The 17903-nt window shown below is 45.9% G+C and overlaps 1 protein-coding gene across 2 annotated transcripts in view; it reads left to right on the top strand.

Annotated features, from left to right (window-relative positions):
• B3GNT7 (UDP-GlcNAc:betaGal beta-1,3-N-acetylglucosaminyltransferase 7) overlaps positions 1-17286 on the top strand; it is an 80733-nt gene extending 63447 nt beyond the window's left edge. The window contains exons 2-3 of one of the 2 annotated variants that reach the window (XR_011275977.1): positions 8751-14841; positions 14957-17286. Coding sequence is in view for 1 of the 2 variants with exons in the window: in XM_069617559.1 (XP_069473660.1) it covers positions 8751-9933 (1183 nt within the window). In the remaining variant the exon portion in view is untranslated. Of the gene's footprint in view, positions 1-8750 lie in introns of both variants that reach the window. The other variant, XM_069617559.1, reaches the window with a different exon arrangement.
• The last annotated feature ends 617 nt before the right edge of the window (positions 17287-17903 follow it).

The following is a 17903-nucleotide window of genomic DNA, read 5'->3' as shown; positions in this document are numbered from 1 at the left end:
TTAACCAGGGCACCACTCAAAGTAAAGGATCATGGGGGTTGTAGGCCACATTATCTGGAAAGCCACATAATGAGCAACAACAGAGGCAGCACTCTCTGTGTGTTGCACATTGTGAGTTGTACTCCAGGTGAGGGCTGAGCAAAAACGGAGAAGTCCAATGACCCAACAAAAAGCATGGTCATAGAAATAAGTTAAAGGGCACTCCCCAGCACTGTGCACCGCGGACTAGGCCTCCCTACAATAAATACCTGGAGCTTCTTTGGTGCAAATTTGTCCTCGAGTAACTTACGACCGTGTTTACACCGGGTTAAGCAAGAATGAAAACTGATGGAGAAGGTTTGAATAAATCATAACTACTGGCAATTGCCCAGAACAACCTACCTTTCCAAAGTCGTTTGCCATCTTGAACCTTATGAGAGTTACTCAAGTTCTACAACAGCAGGTCACATGGCCATTGACGCAGCATTGCGCTTCCTGGCCGCCCGTTTCACCACCAACACCTAGAACCGTAGGTAGCGTGAAAAACAGGCCCATTTCCGGTGCTCTTAAAATGGCACCTCTCACTGGCACCAAATCTGAACCTTACATTAAAAAAACACCAAAAGGCGATTTAGTTTGCAGTGTGAGCTACTCAAGAAAACTCCCCTAGTAACTCCCGCCCATCACATCCGGTTTGCTTTATCAGTAGTGATGCAATGTTTTAAAGACAAACGAATGCACACCATGGGAAAATGGTCACCTTGGAAAGCCAACACTAGGACAATTTGTGCCCAGGTCGGGCAAGGCTGCTCTATTGCTTTAGGGCCTGGGGGTGGCAGAGGTGCCAAAACTGCCATGGGAACGCAGGCCTCGTGCCAGCAACTGTTATTGTTCGCCCGTGTACGGGCACTGCCCACCGATTGTTCTGCCGTGCTCAAAGAGCCTGCACCCACAATGGAGGTGGCATGTGAAGGATGGATTAGAGGGAGAACCTGACGCCGGGGTTGGCAGAGGCCATGAGAAGCATTGACACATGTGGACGAAGCAGGACACCAGGTGCCACATTAGGGCAAAGGCTGCCTTAATGAAATGGGGGGGGGGGCATAGATGTGTGCAGTGCAGATCTCCGGGTGGTCTGGTGGAGACGGTGGTGTGTGTGCTCACTGGAGGAATGCACGTGGTGTGGCGGTGGAGATAAGGTGCGCTGGTGTTCATTCACTGTGGTGTGTATTTGGACTCGGAATACAATGTATGGCAGGTGGGGGTGTGGGTAGAAAGGGTATTATAGATTTAGCGGGTGCGATTCTGATGCATACGTGTGTAGGTATATGTGTATGGTCATGTGTGGCGGATTACGCTGCTGGGGGGTATTACAGTTCTGTTTGTGTTTGAGAGAGAGATTGGATGAGGTCGGTGTGAAGGAGAAGTGTTGGTGCTAGGAATTAGGATCTGATGTGTGCATAAAAGGCGTGTTGGTGTGGTGAGAGTGCTTTTGGGTATTCGGTGACTCTGGGGGGGGGGCTGTACGGATCTGATGTGTGCATAAAAGGCGTGTTAGTGTGGTGAGAGTGCTTTTGGGTATTCGGTGACTCTGGGGGGGGCTGTACGGATCTGATGTGTGCATAAAAGGCGTGTTAGTGTGGTGAAAGTGCTTTTGGGTATTCGGTGACTCTGGGGGGGGCTGTACGGATCTGATGTGTGCATAAAAGGCGTGTTGGTGTGGTGAGAGTGCTTTTGGGTATTCGGTGACTCTGGGGGGGGCTGTACGGATCTGATGTGTGCATAAAAGGCGTGTTAGTGTGGTGAGAGTGCTTTTGGGTATTCGGTGACTCTGGGGGGGGGGCTGTACGGATCTGATGTGTGCATAAAAGGCGTGTTAGTGTGGTGAGAGTGCTTTTGGGTATTCGGTGACTCTGGGGGGGGCTGTACGGATCTGATGTGTGCATAAAAGGCGTGTTGGTGTGGTGAGAGTGCTTTTGGGTATTCGGTGACTCTGAGGGGGGGCTGAACGGATCTGATGTGTGCATAAAAGGCGTGTTAGTGGGGTGAGAGTGCTTTTGGGTATTCGGTGACTCTGGGGGGCTGTACGGATCTGATGTGTGCATAAAAGGCGTGTTGGTGTGGTGAGAGTGCTCTCCGGGAAGTCTGTGACTCTGGGGGGGGGGCTGTACTTGGGTGGTGTCTGAGTGTGGCCTATTTGGGTTTTTGATGTGTCTGTATGGGAGGTGTGCGCCTGGTGTGCATGATTTGTGGTGTTTTTATTTGGGAAGTGTTTATATATGGAAGGTTGCGAGTGTTGCGAGCCGTGTGTGTCTGGACGTATGTGTACGGGGGGAGCAGGAGGAATGTGAGCATGTTGTTGCGAGTGCAGCATTTTTGTGAGGCGTGTACACATGTTATGGCGTCTGATGTGTTTGGCGTTGTGTGTACATGGTGCAGTAGGCATAAAGTGTTGGAGTGTGCTGTATATGAATTATGTGAGAGTGTGGTATTTCTCTTTGTTTGCATTTGAGGTGTATGTATATGTGTGTGCACACAAGCATGCGTGTGTGTTAGTGGGCTGGAGAATCCCTGTAACTGACACTTGGAAATAGCATCACAAAGTAAACTGTGTAAGGCACACCTGATTCTTGAAAAGAGCACCCTACACCCACATTTGGTGATTAGGCATGGAGCACATTGCTCTGGTGTAACTCCACATCAGACACGAAAAAATGAAATTGTACAAAGCTCTAAAATAGTGTTCCATCACTATTCCCTTTTTAATCGACACATCCTTCACATTTAAGTACATTCTAATTTGCTTGCACACCTCACATCAGGCACTTCAGGTGTATTATAAGTGTATTTACAAAGATAAGTAAGAGAACTTTCAATGTTTGTGAATTGCCGTAAAGGGGCACTTTTGTGGACATGTACCTTTGCCCCAATCAGATAGCCTAAACACACACCCAAAGCTCCCCAGCATTCCCCAGGGCAATGCATAATGTGCAGGGCTTGCATTACCTTAAGCAAAGTGCTGCAATGCCTTAAGCGAAAGCGTAAATCAATGGAAAAGTCTTGCAATACCTTAAACCAAAGCGTAAACCAATGGAAAAGTCTTGCAATAGCTTAAGCCAAAGCGTAAACCAATGGAAAAGTCTTGCAATACCTTAAGCCAAAGCGTAAACCAATGGAAAAGTCTTGCAATAGCTTAAGCCAAAGCGTAAACCAATGGAAAAGTCTTGCAATACCTTAAGCCAAAGCGTAAACCAATGGAAAAGTCTTGCAATACCTTAAGCCAAAGCGTAAACCAGTGGAAAACTCTTGCAATTCCTTAAGCCAAAGCAAAAACCAATGGAAAAGTTGTGCAGTAACTTAAGCCAAACCGTAAACCAATGGAAAAGTCTTGCAATAGCTTAAGCCAAAGCGTAAACCAATGGAAAAGTCTTGCAATGCCTTAAGCAGAAGCGTAAACCAATGGAAAAGTCTTGCAATGCCTTAAGCCAAAGCATAAACCAGTGGAAAAGTGCTGCAATGCCTTAAGCCAAAGCGTAAACCAGTGGAAAAGTGCTGCAATGCCTTAAGCCAAAGCGTAAACCAGTGGAAAAGTGCTGCAATGCCTTAAGCCAAAGCGTAAACCAGTGGAAAAGTCTTGCAATTCCTTAAACCAAAGCGTAAACCAATGGAAAAGTCTTGCAATACCTTAAGCCAAAGCGTAAACCAATGGAAAAGTCTTGCAGTAACTTACGCCAAAGCGTAAACCAATGGAAAAGTCTTGCAATACCTTAAGCCAAAGCGTAAACCAATGGAAAAGTCTTGCAATGCCTTAAGCCAAAGCGTAAACCAGTGGAAAAGTCTTGCAATGCATTAAGCCGAAGCGTAAACCAAAAGTCTTGCAATGCCTTAAGCCAAAGCGTAAACCAGTGGAAAAGTCTTGCAATACCTTAAGCCAAAGCGTAAACCAATGGAAAAGTCTTGCAATAACTTAAGTCAAAGCGTAAACTAATGGAAAAGTCTTGCAATACCTTCAGCCAAAGCGTAAACCAATGGAAACATCTTGCAATACCTTAAGCCAAAGCGTAAACCAATGGAAAAGTCTTGCAGTAACTTAAGTCAAAGCGTAAACTAATGGAAAAGTCTTGCAATACCTTCAGCCAAAGCGTAAACCAATGGAAACATCTTGCAATACCTTAAGCCAAAGCGTAAACCAATGGAAACATCTTGCAATACCTTAAGCCAAAGGGTAAACCAGTCTTCTGCTTCTTCTGAAGGATTCACCAAGTGCATGCCCTTAGATTTGACAGGGCACACAATAAAAAAGTCATAAATGCATATGAATCACTCATGAGTGCTTTCCTGAATTTGCATTAATGTACTCATGAGTAAGTGATCTGGACCATGGTCATCTGATCGCCCGAGTAATTTTCTAATGGCGTTAATTGGTTCAGGCCGCATGTACGCCCTTTCCCAAGCCAGTCCCAATACAAAACGTACCCCAACCTGTCCCCAGCCCTGAAAAGGCCGCGACCAAGGTGGCAGATCCCAAGTGACATGTCCTCCTAGGTAGAGCTGTGTAAATCGGCCACACTATGTTCACAGGGAGAGCAGCGCGAGAGGCCAGTCTTGCTGCAATCGATTGAGGTCTGCCTGGCAGATCAGGCATGCTTCATGCATCTTGCTTTTATTCGGCTCAGCGGTGGCAGCGTATCTGCGTATCGTTTTGCTGTGGTCAAGCCCCAGTGTCAGGCTCTAGTTTGCATTTGAAGGGCTGCCAATTGGCCCTGTGCCCTACGCATTCGGGAACATCTAGGGAACTCTTAATTCCAACATACTAAATGCTGCTGACAAAGGACTCGATTCATGGAATTTTAGCACGGTTCAAAATGACTTTGCACGGACCTTGCACTGCAAAAATACACTTTGCACAGTACCATGAATCAGGATTTGTGTCGGCAGTGCAAAGTCACTTTGAAGCGTGCAAAAAATTCCATGACTTGGGCCAAATGGGCAAAAATGACTTTGCACTGCAAAAATACACTTTGCACCGTTCCATGAATCGGGGTTTATGTCGGCAGTGCACAGTCACTTTTCAGCAGTGCAAAGTCACTTTGAAACGTGCAAAGATTCCATGACTCGGGCCCTTTTGTCAGCAGCACTTAGTATGACGGAATTACGAGTTCCCTTATCACATTATGAATATAGGGCACGTCCCAGGATGCAAAGCACTGTTGGCTAAAAAGCCAGTGCTGGATGAAAGTGCTTTTGAAACCCGGGGCCATTTGCCAACTCTGCTTTGCGTGAGTCTAGCTAAACACTCAAAGGAGGATTTTATTGTACAAAAATGGTCTCTTGGCGCAGACAAAGGGCCACATTACTGAAAGTTTGCACTGGTGCAAGTGCACTTTTGCATGGAATCTGCCCTAGTGCAAAACACACATTTTTTTCATTAATTTTTGCAGCAGGGCAAACCTATTCTTTGAATGAAGTGTTTGCTCCAGGACAATGTTTGACGTATTGCTTATACCGTTTCGGACTGGTACTAGGGCAAACGTCACCCCGGTGGAAAAATACATTGCAAGAATGTATATTTTGCGCCAATGCACATTTTTGCCATAGTGCTAATACAGTGCAAAATAGCGCTTTTGCTGGTGCAAAGTTGATACAGACCCAGGTTACCAAAAATAGGGTTAATATTTTAGTGACTGAAAATAACATTTAATCTCTGATGGGAGCCAGACCTGTTGTCTGCAATGAAGCACACATCTCTACAGTAGGTGCTGGACCCAACCAGTTATCTTACCAGTGAATGGGATTTTAGAAGGGACGTACACATGGAAGAACTTGGGCACTGGCCAATGGGGAGGTCCTCATCATGGGGTTCTGACCACTGTGCAATTTTCACCATCAGGCAGCAGCGTTACTGGCGGGGGGCTGAGGGGGCTATAGCCCCGGGTCTTTTGGTTGTAACCACGGATAGAAGCTCAGGTGCTACACCCAAAATGCTAGCTAGCCCCGAGTCCCGCCAGTTCCGACATTAGCGTAGGCCCTGATCTTTTCCAGACCTAGCAACACCCCTGCAGGTCAAGGCGAATTATAATCCCACAATCCGTTATCTCATGTAACAGAGGGGCCAGATTTCCTTTGCTTTAAAGGGCTAGTGCAGCCTGTTTATCCAAGGGTGTGCAATGCTTTATTGGGAGAAAACCTACAGAAAGTGGAGTATAATGTAGCACGCTAAAAAGAGCAGGAAAGAGAAACCCTGAAAAGGTTGCATATTACATTTACAAAGACGCTAGTCTGATACAAAGGACAGCTTAATTGGTTAATGCAACTTCTATGTCACAGATTTACGTCCCAGCATGACTATTCTGCAGGACCATCGCTCCACACTCCAGATGGGAGGCAATGAATATCACTGAGCTGAGTATTTTGAACCATCTGATTCTGCTGGGTCTGACCTGACACTGGCCTGCACGACTCAATCCTCTGGAGCGACTTTATTTTATTTATTGGTCATTTGTTAGGCGCTTATACAACCAGCAAAACTGTTTCAAAGTGCCCACAGGGCAACAGGGTGGGGACAGGGGAAGGCAGACAATGAATTAATGCAACAAACAAATAATGAAAATAAAAGGGACGGGAGACTAACCTACTGTGCCTTGTGAGTGTTCAGAACGTGCAAGTGCAGAGGTGCATTTTCATGGATTTGTTAGTCTTATCAACAGTCCTGCTGATTTCAGACACGTTTGCCTCTGCTCCATATTGTGGCAGGGTCTTTGATTTTGCCAAGTCCACAATGGTAAGTTTACAAGCGGAAGCAGGTAAATACAGAGACGTTGCCCTATGAAAGGTCTTAAAGACCGGGCAGTGGCCATCTCTGAGTGGTGCGAGATTCCCCAGCCTAGTCCATAAACATTTCTCAGTTGCCTGAAATACTTAACATAGGCCTGAGAAGGAGAAGCCCCAAGTTTGCTCAGTAGATCTCTTTGCCTTTGCAAAGTCCCACTCAGCCCAATTTTTTTCTCCCCCTCTGTGTCTCGCTTTCCTCTGGAAATGTTCCAGGCGTGACCATCTCCTTCTGTGCTCTTCTTCTTTTGGCGACACTCTCATCACACCAGGTTGGGTTAATAGTGTTGTAGTGTGAGTTAAGATGTCATTGGTAGTACGAGGGTGTATGTTTGTGAAGTAGTGGTGCAGTGTGAGTTAAAGCTTTGTTACTATTAGAAAAATAGTTAATTTGGCATTTGACTTTTTGTTTAACCTTGATGTGGGCTTTGCTAATGTTTGTATACTTTGCCTTTTTATCAAAAATAATCGTAACTCTATTTTACTAATCTTTTTTGCACTAATTTTCTCTTTTTTATGTTTGTGTTTCATTATGTTTGTGTGTGTGATCCATGCCTCGTTTGTGTGCGTGTCTCTTACACTGTGTAGAGGGGTGCGGTGTGTGATTGTGTGTGTTGTAGTAGTGGGGTGTCCAAATGAGTGTGTTTATGCACTGTCAATTTGAGCAATAGTTATGACATTTCTACTGCTTGTGTGTGTTGTCTGTGTTCACTGTCTGCGCCTTTTCTGCTCGCTTGCCATTCAGCAGATATTGATCCATGCATGTTGTCTATGTGTATTGTTTATGCATGTTGTCCTTGCATATTATTCATGTGTGCTCTCTGTACCCACTGCGTATTGCGCGTGCTTGCATTTATTCAGCGCGTGCCGCCACAAGAATGCACACTTGTTATTTCTGACCTACTGCACAGGTTTGGCTGTCAGATATATATATTTTTATATTTTAAAAAGTGAATATCTCGAGATTGGTCGATTAGATTTTTTAAAACATTTTTTTGTGGCATGCACCAGTGTGCTAAGAATCTTAAAAATCAAAGCAGACAGTCTTGAGATATGTACGTAAAAAGAGTGTTTTTGTTCTATGTAAAATCCAATGAAAAAAATATCCTATATAAAACATTATTTTTCTACATCAAATCATCCATTAAACCTTCCCAAATTGGAAAAAACATAAACAAGTGGTCAGGGCCCACAGTTCAGACAGACCTGGGTACTATAATTAAATTATGTAAGACCCACACAACGACTTCTCTTATATAAATGATATTATTATTATAATATTAGTATTATATCATTATTATTTAACTATAGTACCCAGTTCTATCACTTATTTATATTTCGCATGATTTGGTGCCTGGAAGATTGGGCTCTCAACCTGGTACCCTACATGGGTCCACCGTCACAAATTGGACATTAGTGGTCACATGTGGCCAGAACAGTTACTTGCCTAATTGGGTGAACTTTCATAGCAGAGGTCAAACGTCACCAAGGAAGCGTCGTTTCGTTTCCCGGGTCACAGTGTTATGCAGCATTCATGCATGTTAGTGCGAGCAGGTGTTATCATGGCAGTAGAATATCGTGCATGGATTCTTCAGAGAAGGCTTAGCATTATATGATGATAAAGCAGCATTGATGGCTTGGCTTGCTTTAGGGGAGCGATAGCGGTCTTGTCTGAATGTAATGAAGCCTGGTCAGGTCATGCACATAGAGGGAAATGCTGAAGCTGTTTATTAATTCATTCATGAGATGTTGGAACTGTGTGACAAGGGAGATGACAAAGTAGGTTCTTGACAAGTGGCTTCAGACCTTGTCTCGCTTGGGTATGTTGAAGCTATCTAGGAATGGGTACGGTTAGGTTCTTTACTACACCTGCCCTCTACTGTTTGATATTTTGCGGACACCTGAATGAAAAGAGTTACTAAATGTTGTTTCTTACCTCGCAGGAAGAAGACCGTCTTCAAGAGTGCCCTCATTTCCTTTGTGCTGGTGGTGGTCACCATTACGGTTCTGCAGTTGGGCACGTCTCCCAGCGAAGAGATGAAGTCCCGCTTCGGTGACGATGCGGTGGAAGCCCGGAAGAGGAATGCTCTCCCCCCCCAAAACAAGTTCTGGGAGAGTCAAACGGAAGTGGCCGACACCTTAACACCGGCAGTGACCGAGCAGCAGGTCCAAGCCTGGGATGTGACAACTATCAACTGCACGGCCAACTCCAACCTCACCACATTGGACTGGTTCAAAGCACTTGAGCCAAATTTTCAGCAATTCGTCCTTTATCGACATTGTCGCTATTTCCCAATCCTTATTAACCACCCAGAGAAATGCAGCGGAAAAATTGATATGCTGATAGTGGTCAAGTCCATCATCACACAACACGACCGGCGAGAGGCAATCCGGAAAACATGGGGGAAGAACGAGGTCATAAATGGAAAGTCAGTGCGGACCCTATTTCTCCTTGGGAAGGCTTCCAAACAAGAGGAGCAGGCCAATTACCAAAAGCTCTTATATTACGAGAATTTAATATATGGGGACATCCTTCAGTGGGACTTCCTTGACACCTTCTTCAATTTGACCTTAAAGGAAGTTCACTTCCTGAAGTGGCTATCCATCTACTGCCAAGACGTGCGCCACATCTTCAAGGGAGATGATGACGTTTTTGTCAGTCCCAATAATCTCCTCGACTACTTAGAGGACAGCTTAGTCCCCAACCTCTTTGTTGGAGATGTTCTCTACAAAGCCCGGCCCATTCGGAAAAAGGACAACAAGTACTACATCCCACAGACCCTCTACAGCGACAACATCTACCCTCCCTACGCTGGGGGTGGTGGATTTTTGATGGACGGCCCTTTGGCCAGGAGATTGTACAAGGCCTCCGAGACCTTGGAGCTCTACCCGATTGACGATGTGTTTTTAGGAATGTGCCTCAAAATCCTCAATGTTAATCCCATCTTCCACGATGGCTTCAAGACGTTTGGCATTGTGCGAAACAAGAACAGCAAGATGAACAAGGATCCATGCTTCTTCCGGGCCATGCTTGTGGTCCATAAACTGCTGCCGGAAGAGCTCCTGCAGATGTGGGACCTGGTGCACAGTAACTTGACCTGTTCGAGGAAAATAGCTATTCAGTAGCCATTGAGGTCCCAACGGGGGCGTACAGCTTTGCCAATGCATGTTTGATGGAAGGGTCTTTATTCCTGGGAATTAACACTATTTATGGAGGAGACTTTGCTGTTATCAACTTGGCTTTTAATTTATGGGCCATGTTGCTAAACCCTTCCTTCTGAATTGTTGTAGGCTCCTGGGAAATTTGTTAACCAACAGTGCGATCAGCTGGACCTTAAACAGGGTTCAACTCAAGGAACTCACGAAATGGAACTATGAAGGTAACTCAATCTGGAAGCTAGTTTGAGTATTTTATATATATTTTTGTACTTTGAAAGAAGACCCCTGACTGGTTTGGGGGCACCAAAAAAGAAACAATTACTAACATATGAGGAAGTACCAGAGTACATAAACAGTTATTACCCATGGAGGTGGAAGCACCACTGCGTATCAACACTCCTCTACTCTTTAAGGAAAGCAAAAACAATTGTTTGCTTTTTTAAAACACTATTTTTATAAAAAGAATTATCCATTTTCCATATTTAATTTTATTTAAAAGGAAAAGTAATGCAAAGTGGTGGTGGAAAAAAACCCACACCGTTCTAAATATTTTCTGTGACTCGTCATGTTTACATGGACTTTGCGTGCATTCAAAGATAGGAACAGAAGCTGTCTGATTGGTTCCTGCGGGCACAAGGGCGGTATGATGCGTTTGGGATAGCGCCGATTTCAGACTCAACGCTTGCTACTGAATGTCTAAGTATACAATAGGCATTTTGATTTTTGTTTGTGAATTGAATTACCTCATGTGGGACTGATCTCTAATGTGGAAGACCTGAAGGCCTGCATGAGCAGAGCAGGTGAAATGAAGGCGGGGGATCTACTGTATCCACCGGAGCTGGTCCACAGTAAACTTCCATCATAGCCAAACCCCCAAAATCGGCTCTCATACCAGTTACGAACTTTGAAGTTGGTGAGACCTTCAATTATCTTTGGTGGCTCACCATATGTGTGATATCAGACCAGATAAAAATCATGTTGCATTGACCCTCACCCCCTAAACGCAGTCCAGATCTTCCCTACTGGACATGACTTTTGGTTTCAACTGCCCTCCTCCCCCCATTCTGATTGGTCGACAGAAAAAACGACATTGACCCACCATTCTCTGGCAGGTAAAAGAGAGGATTGGGGTCACTATTCCTTAACCCCATTTTCTGCTCCCGTTCCTCCATTCCACTTTACCGTCTGGTAGGGGTGGTTTATCGCCTCTCGATCCATTGCACAGGGGACAAACCCGTGACCGAATAGTTTTTTTTACTTCGGGATGCAAAATCCTTTCTGCATAAAAACATTTTTAGGGTAAAGTGACCCGCTCCCATCAGAGATTTCAAGTTGTGCTCTATCACTTGTTGGTAGTTGTGCGCATTGAGTTACTTAACAATGCCTTTTTACCAGGGGTGCAATCGGGACCATGGAAAACACAAGGCAAGAGCTAACCACTTGATACAGACAGGTTGAGATCCCAGGTGTGTTTTGGGAAAATCACTCCTTATTAAGTCCCTTCCCAGGGAATGCCAGACTGAGAATAGGGCGGGGAAGGTGGAAAGCAGATGGGAGTTTCCCTGAAAGGATGCTGCCTACACACTGCGGGATATAATCCCCACCACTCATTTCATTCCTCCTTTTTTCCTGTTGCTCCATTTAATGTGCCAGGCCCATAGATGGCCAACAGATGCGCGTGTGAGCGTGTTGACTGTGTGTGTATGTGTGTCAGCGCCTGCATGTGACCACCAATGCTGCATAAATGGCAACAATGTCTGCAGACTGGCCCGCCCTGTTCCCTCGCTCTTTCACCGATGGATACATTTACCTAGGACCACAGAGCTATAGTGAGTCAAGGAGAAGCTTGTGGGGGGAGGGGCACCAAGTGAAAGCCGCTTAATTTCTCTGTGGCAGAGAGGGCTTCTGGGAGGATGTGAAAATCAATAGTTCGAAGGAGGTTCCAGATCCAGGCTATGCCACTCTCAGTTCTAAGGGGGCGGCGTGGAATCCTGGAGGGATTCTGCTTGTCCGCTCTGACAATGGTTCATTTCATGCACCCTCACTTTGTCTCTCTTTTTCTCGCTCCCTCTCTATCTCATGCTTTCTTTATTTCCTTTTTTCTGGAATTCCAAATTAAAGCAATGTGGAAACCCAGATTTCAATGAGAAATCCCAAATGTTGTTTAATGACCAGGGGCCTGGCCCATAGGAACGTATAATGTTGAAGTGGCACAGTCTCCGCTGATGTCCTCAGCAGCTTCAGAAACCTCTTCACAGGTCCGACTGCATAACAAGGGTTCCTGTGCACGTGCCGGTTGCAAGCTAACCAGTGCCTACTTCCTTTTGAATCCTTCTACCACATCCATACGGACGTATCTGTGATGCTTAACAGGACAGTTGCTTTGATAAGAATTGCTGTGTAGGCAGGCTAATGATGGCATAGTGCCCCGTCTTGGGGAGCCATCCCTCCCAAGTATAGTGGGTGAGGGTCCTGACCCCACTAGGGTTGTGTTTAGAAAAAGGTGGAACTAACCGTTGGCTATTGTGTATACTGTGCGGCATAGCATTTAATTTGGTTCCATCCAAGATGGCTGCCCCTGGGAATGGCATCTAGATGACGGAGTAAGGAGACGAGGAGAAATGTCGATTAACCAAGCAAGAAGAGTGTTGGAACTGCCGGAGTTTAATATTCTGCTAATAATCAGAATACTTAGAACAGTGGATAAAAGCCAGAGTTCTTCCTCCTCTGGATCGTTACCCGCTACTAATGAACATTCTTACTGCCACTGTACTTTCGACCAGCGTATACCATCAGTAGTCTTCGTTGAAAGCCCTAGCTGCGCTTAAGTCGATGAACTCATCGTTAAAAGCCCTTGCTGCGCTCAAGTCGCTTAACTCATCGTTAAAAGCCCTCGCTGCGCTCAAGTCGATTAACTCATTATTAAAAGCCCTTGCTGCTCAAGTAAATTAACTCATCATTATAAAAGCCCTTGCTGGGCTCAAGTTGATTAACTCATCGTTAAAAGCCCTTGCTGCGCTCAAGTCGATGAACTCATCGTTAAAAGCCCTTGCTGCGCTCAAGTCGATTAACTCATCGTTAAAAACCCTTGCTGCGCAAGTCGATTAACTCATTGTTAAAAGCCCTCACTGCGCTTAAGTCGATTAACGCATCATTAAAAACCCTTGCTGCGCTCAAGTCGATTAACTCATTGTTAAAAGCCCTGGCTGCGCTCAAGTCTATTAAGTCGAGTTGGGCATAATGGTAGGACACCCAGTGATTATCTCTTTATTAAGGCATTCTGCATTTCAGGTTAAATTCATAAAAAACTCAATAGGAAGAACGTTTAGTGTTAGAGGCAAAATAGGAAAATCAACATGCCCCTGTAGAAACGTCACTTCCTACAGATATGCTCGGGTGACATTTGTTTATCTTTGAGATTCTGCAAAAAGAAGCCTTAAAGGGACCGTGTGCTTGCACTTCTTGGGAAACACCTGAAGATGACCCGCTATGTGCACATTGATCCTGCTTCTTTAATTGCCTTTGACAATTGGATTCAAAGATTTCTATTGACCTCAAGCAACCATGGAAATAAATATCAACTGGAAAGAATGACATCACACGATTATTATTTATTTCTTAAAATGCAAAAAATCGAGGTGAGATGGTGTTTTTACACTTGTGAATAAATGAATCAATTAATTTCCAAGCAGAAAAACAGGCAAAAAGTAACCAGGAAATTTGGATTTTGAAAAAAAAAAAACATTAAAAAAGCAGGAAAGCTATATTTGCAGTAAATGTTTTATAGGTGGCCCTTTGACTGTAACATTGCCTTTCCATTAGTTAAGCTTACAGCGCTACCATAGCAAAGGGAAAGCACGTCTTGGGTGCCTCTGCCTTGCCACCCAGAATCAGGGACAGCGTCCGGGCCTATCAAGTTTATCAGTTGAAATGGGCCCGTGCCTCAGAGGGGGCCCCAAGCAACTACCCGTATGTTTGAGCCCTATGACAGCAACATACTCCTTTAATTCAGGACATTACATGTGTGTTTTGCAGCGTGCACGTTACAGGCTGCCTTTGCTTCCGCCCTCGGGGCTCTTGCGGTTTCCGGCAACGCTATGATCGTCTTCATATCCCGACGTTGTCTTCATTAGAACATTGCTGTCAAACAGTGGTATAGTAGCTTTCCAGGGGAACATTAGTCTTTCAGTTCCCCTTTGTCGCCTGTTCCGTGATGATCTGCAGCTATCCTCCTTGCTGCATTTATTTTGACTCCGTTATAATGTCAGCACCCTTCTGGTACCTCAACTGTTTTTCTTGGATGTGGGCAAGGGGGCTGTGCGTGCGTGCGTGCGTGCGCTCCTTCAAACAATAGCGTCATGTAAAATGTACTTGCACAGCTCCATTTCCCTCACTCGCCTTCACTAGGACAAGCTGAAAGTGAGAGAAATAAAGAGAAATGCATAGGAAGTCTAGTTGGGAAAGGAGGGACAGGAAGTGGCGGAGTGTCTCTGCTAAACTGGTCCGGCCAGCCCCAGCGCCTACCTAGCTCCTTACCTCCCTGGCAGTTAAGGGGAGCCCGGATATGACGTGTACACAAGTTTCCATGGTCACCCCTTGGTCGCCCATCGCAATAAATGTGAGAAGAATAATTGTTGTGTGGATTATGGAAAAAATAATCCCTGTTTTTTTTCTGCGATTGTATGTTTTTTTATTTTAGGGTTTTTGGTTCAATCGAGATGTGATGTTGTGTATGTATTGATTAACTGTGAACTGTTATTTATCATATGTGTAGATTTCTGAATAACAAGGCGCCTGGTATACAGACAGGGGCTTTTATGGGCACCTCTGCAATGCACTGCCCCTTCCCTAAACACATTCCTTCCGTACTGCCAGGTGTGACATCCTGAACCAGTCCTGGCGTTTCACTTTGCATGATGGGAGTTGTAGTTTCTTTTTAATCTTTATAATTATGGGCCTACAAGTGCCAGCATGCAGAGTGAAACGCCAGGACTGGCAGGAGGTGTCATGCATGACATAGTGCTAAGTGGGATACCCTCCAAATGGCTCTCTTTAGGGGGGCACACACTACCCACGAGCACGCACATAAAAGGCCATCGCGTTTGATCTGTAGTGGGCCGCCAGGGGGCGATGTCTTCACTACACACCCGTTGTCAGGCTGCCTTTTGTTAGGTTGCTGAAAGTGGCATTTTGGGCCTGACGCAGCACCATTTCAATTCATGGCCTCTCTGCTGTGCTTTATTAGTCTCGCTCTGTTTTCATGATGGCATAGATTTTTAGTCTAGAACCACCATCTCATCTCATTCCATACGACTTTGGTCACTCCGATGATTCCCGGTGCCACAAGGCCCTGCAATTGGCAGAAGAGCACTTTATGAAGCCCCTGTATCATGGCAAGAGGGTGGTAACGCTGCCTCTCTGGGCGTTTGTCAATCAGATGGTCCGTGCAGACCCCGCTCCTCAAGCCCCCCCCCCCCACCCCACCCGCGCTTAGATATCTGTGGGCAGACTGTAACTGAAAGAGGCCAGGGGCCGACAGTTCACATGCAGGCCTCTTCACTGAACTGTGCCTTTCTAATGGCAGAAGGGCTGGAGCAGAGTCACTCTCATGACTGACTCAGTCCCAGCGCAATTTCAAAGGGACAGACCTAGTGCTGAATCTGCCTTTTCCCTCTGCAGGCCACGCTGCCTCTAGCAATGGGTACAGCTGGCCTACCTGTCCTGGGGGTGATGTCACAGAGACTCTGGTGTGATCAGGAAGACTCGATGTGGACTACCATTCCCAGGCAGTCTCTTCTTGGAGTTGTTCAACATCGCTGCCTCTATTGTGCTTGATGTTGTTTCAGAGAAGTTGATACAAGTGCATTCTGGGATCCGTAGTTCTGAAGGTCGCAAAAGTGGAAAGGGAATTATACATGAAAGGCCCAACACGGTGCTATTTCGTGTGCAAGAGACACTACTGCCGCTTTTAGAATTGCAACCTTTGAGAAGGGGAAACTAGGTCACGGTTACACTGTCCACTGTGGAGTCGCACACTCGACCTCGAATCCCGGCTTAACCAATTAACAGCACTGTGTGATCACGTGAAAATGATTTGTGCTACTTGTGCTTCAACTTCCCGTCGAAGCCAATGATGTGCGCGCTTACAGGCTGGACCTCACCCTCGCCCCGCCATCCAGCACACATGGAAATAGGGGATTTGCAAGAAAAACCCGGGAATTTTAGTTTTATGTCCGATCACATAGGATGGGTTCTGGTTTAAGTAGCGATAGTACAATGGGACTGCGGGCAGCTCAAACCTCCCACTTAGAAAAACATCCACACTCGTCTCTTCCAAGCTGAACGTTCCCGTAGATTGTATTGGGGTCTCAGACCAAGAAATAGTACCTTTTTCTGTCAACAGGCCACGTATTAGTTGCTACACCCTCAAATCCCACCCCGAAAGGACACTTGGGAATGGTCAGTAGCTGGGAGTAGGCCTAAGAATGCTAGCTTGGTGCGCGCCTTGCAAAGATCCCTGCTTGCCTCCGAGCTCTCAAGTGATCTTGGGCAAATCCTGAGCCTGCCCTCTCCCTCTGCATTTAGACCGCCATGCTGGCTTGGCGGGGCGTTTTACGGATTTTAAGTTGTGCTATTTCTTTCCAAAATGACATCTTCCACGTCTACGCAAATATCTCACCAGTGTGTCGACGCCGTGCAACAGCAGGCAGTGTGATAGTTCATGTGTGCTCACTCTCGCGACTGAGCAATGTTTACACGAGGCGACCGTGCAAGAAGCCTCACCAGCGACCCGCCGACCCAATAGGTGCACATATGCAAATGTCAGCCCGCTGCGCTTACTGTGATTGGTCGGCTTTCTACTGCTTCCATGCATCTCATTTTTACGGTACACCGGGCACCCGCCAGCAGGGCATTAGACACACACGTGTGAATGTAAACTCCCAATTGCCAAATTGTATCGTCAACGCAGTGCCTTGCGCCCACACGTGCAACGTTGCCCGCCGCGCGGCGTGGCATATTGACTGGTCAATATTGCACGAGTGACATCGAGGGAGAGGTGCACTCCGCTGCCGGGCTGGCACAATCGGGGCAAATGGGTTCTTCGTTAGGAAGGAAGATATAAATACGAGTAGGTATGCAGTGGCGGTCTGTGTGTTTATTGTTTCCACTGCAAGTGTGTAAATACTGTACATAGATAGATAAATAAATATATATATATGTTGTAACATGTACAACGAAATGTTTGGAATGTCTAAATAAAAGCTGTAGAATCTTGAATATTCTAGTTTCGAAATAAAAAAAAAGTTTTTTAAATCACAAGTCGGCTCTTCTTTCCTGAGTCCCTATGGATCAATAGGGACTGGTTCCACTCTACGTGTAATGCCACATTTAGGCAGAATGCACTGCCACCACCGGTGGTCTTTCGATGCACCTGTTGGCAATGGAGGTAAGACAGGTCAGTGCCTTTGTGCTTTTGTGGCATGCTTTTTGCACGTGAGCAGGTTCACAAACCTGAAACTGCATGCACACATGTTCATTTTCAGACCACATGTAATAGCCATGTGTTGGGGACTTTTCGAGGAGGAACAAGCAGTGGTGGAAATGGAAAAAATGTGGTGGCGGATCCCACAACACAAGGGCCGGGGTGTGGCAGGATTTTGGGGGGGGCAGTGCCCGGGTGGGCGTGGTCTAGAGGGGCGGAGCTTGTAGTGGACATCCAGCAATGCTGGAATACTTAAAAAGAAGAAGAAAAAACAACAAAAAAAGCGCCCGCGACGGTAGCATTGCCTTGTACATGTAGCGAGCATTGTGCATTACACGCCAGTGCCAAAGCTGTGGTAAAAGGCAATGCTGCCGTCGCAGGCGCATTTTTTTTTTGTTTAAGTATTCCAGAGCATTTCATGGGCTTGGGTCGGCTGACCCTGACCGTATCCTGA

This window comes from Ambystoma mexicanum, chromosome 10, assembly GCF_040938575.1.
Source record: "Ambystoma mexicanum isolate Mex_15411 chromosome 10, UKY_AmexF1_1, whole genome shotgun sequence".
Classification (NCBI taxonomy): domain Eukaryota; kingdom Metazoa; phylum Chordata; class Amphibia; order Caudata; family Ambystomatidae; genus Ambystoma; species Ambystoma mexicanum.
The sequence above is the reverse complement of the archived record's forward strand: the minus strand, read 5'-3'. Positions and strand labels throughout refer to the sequence as shown.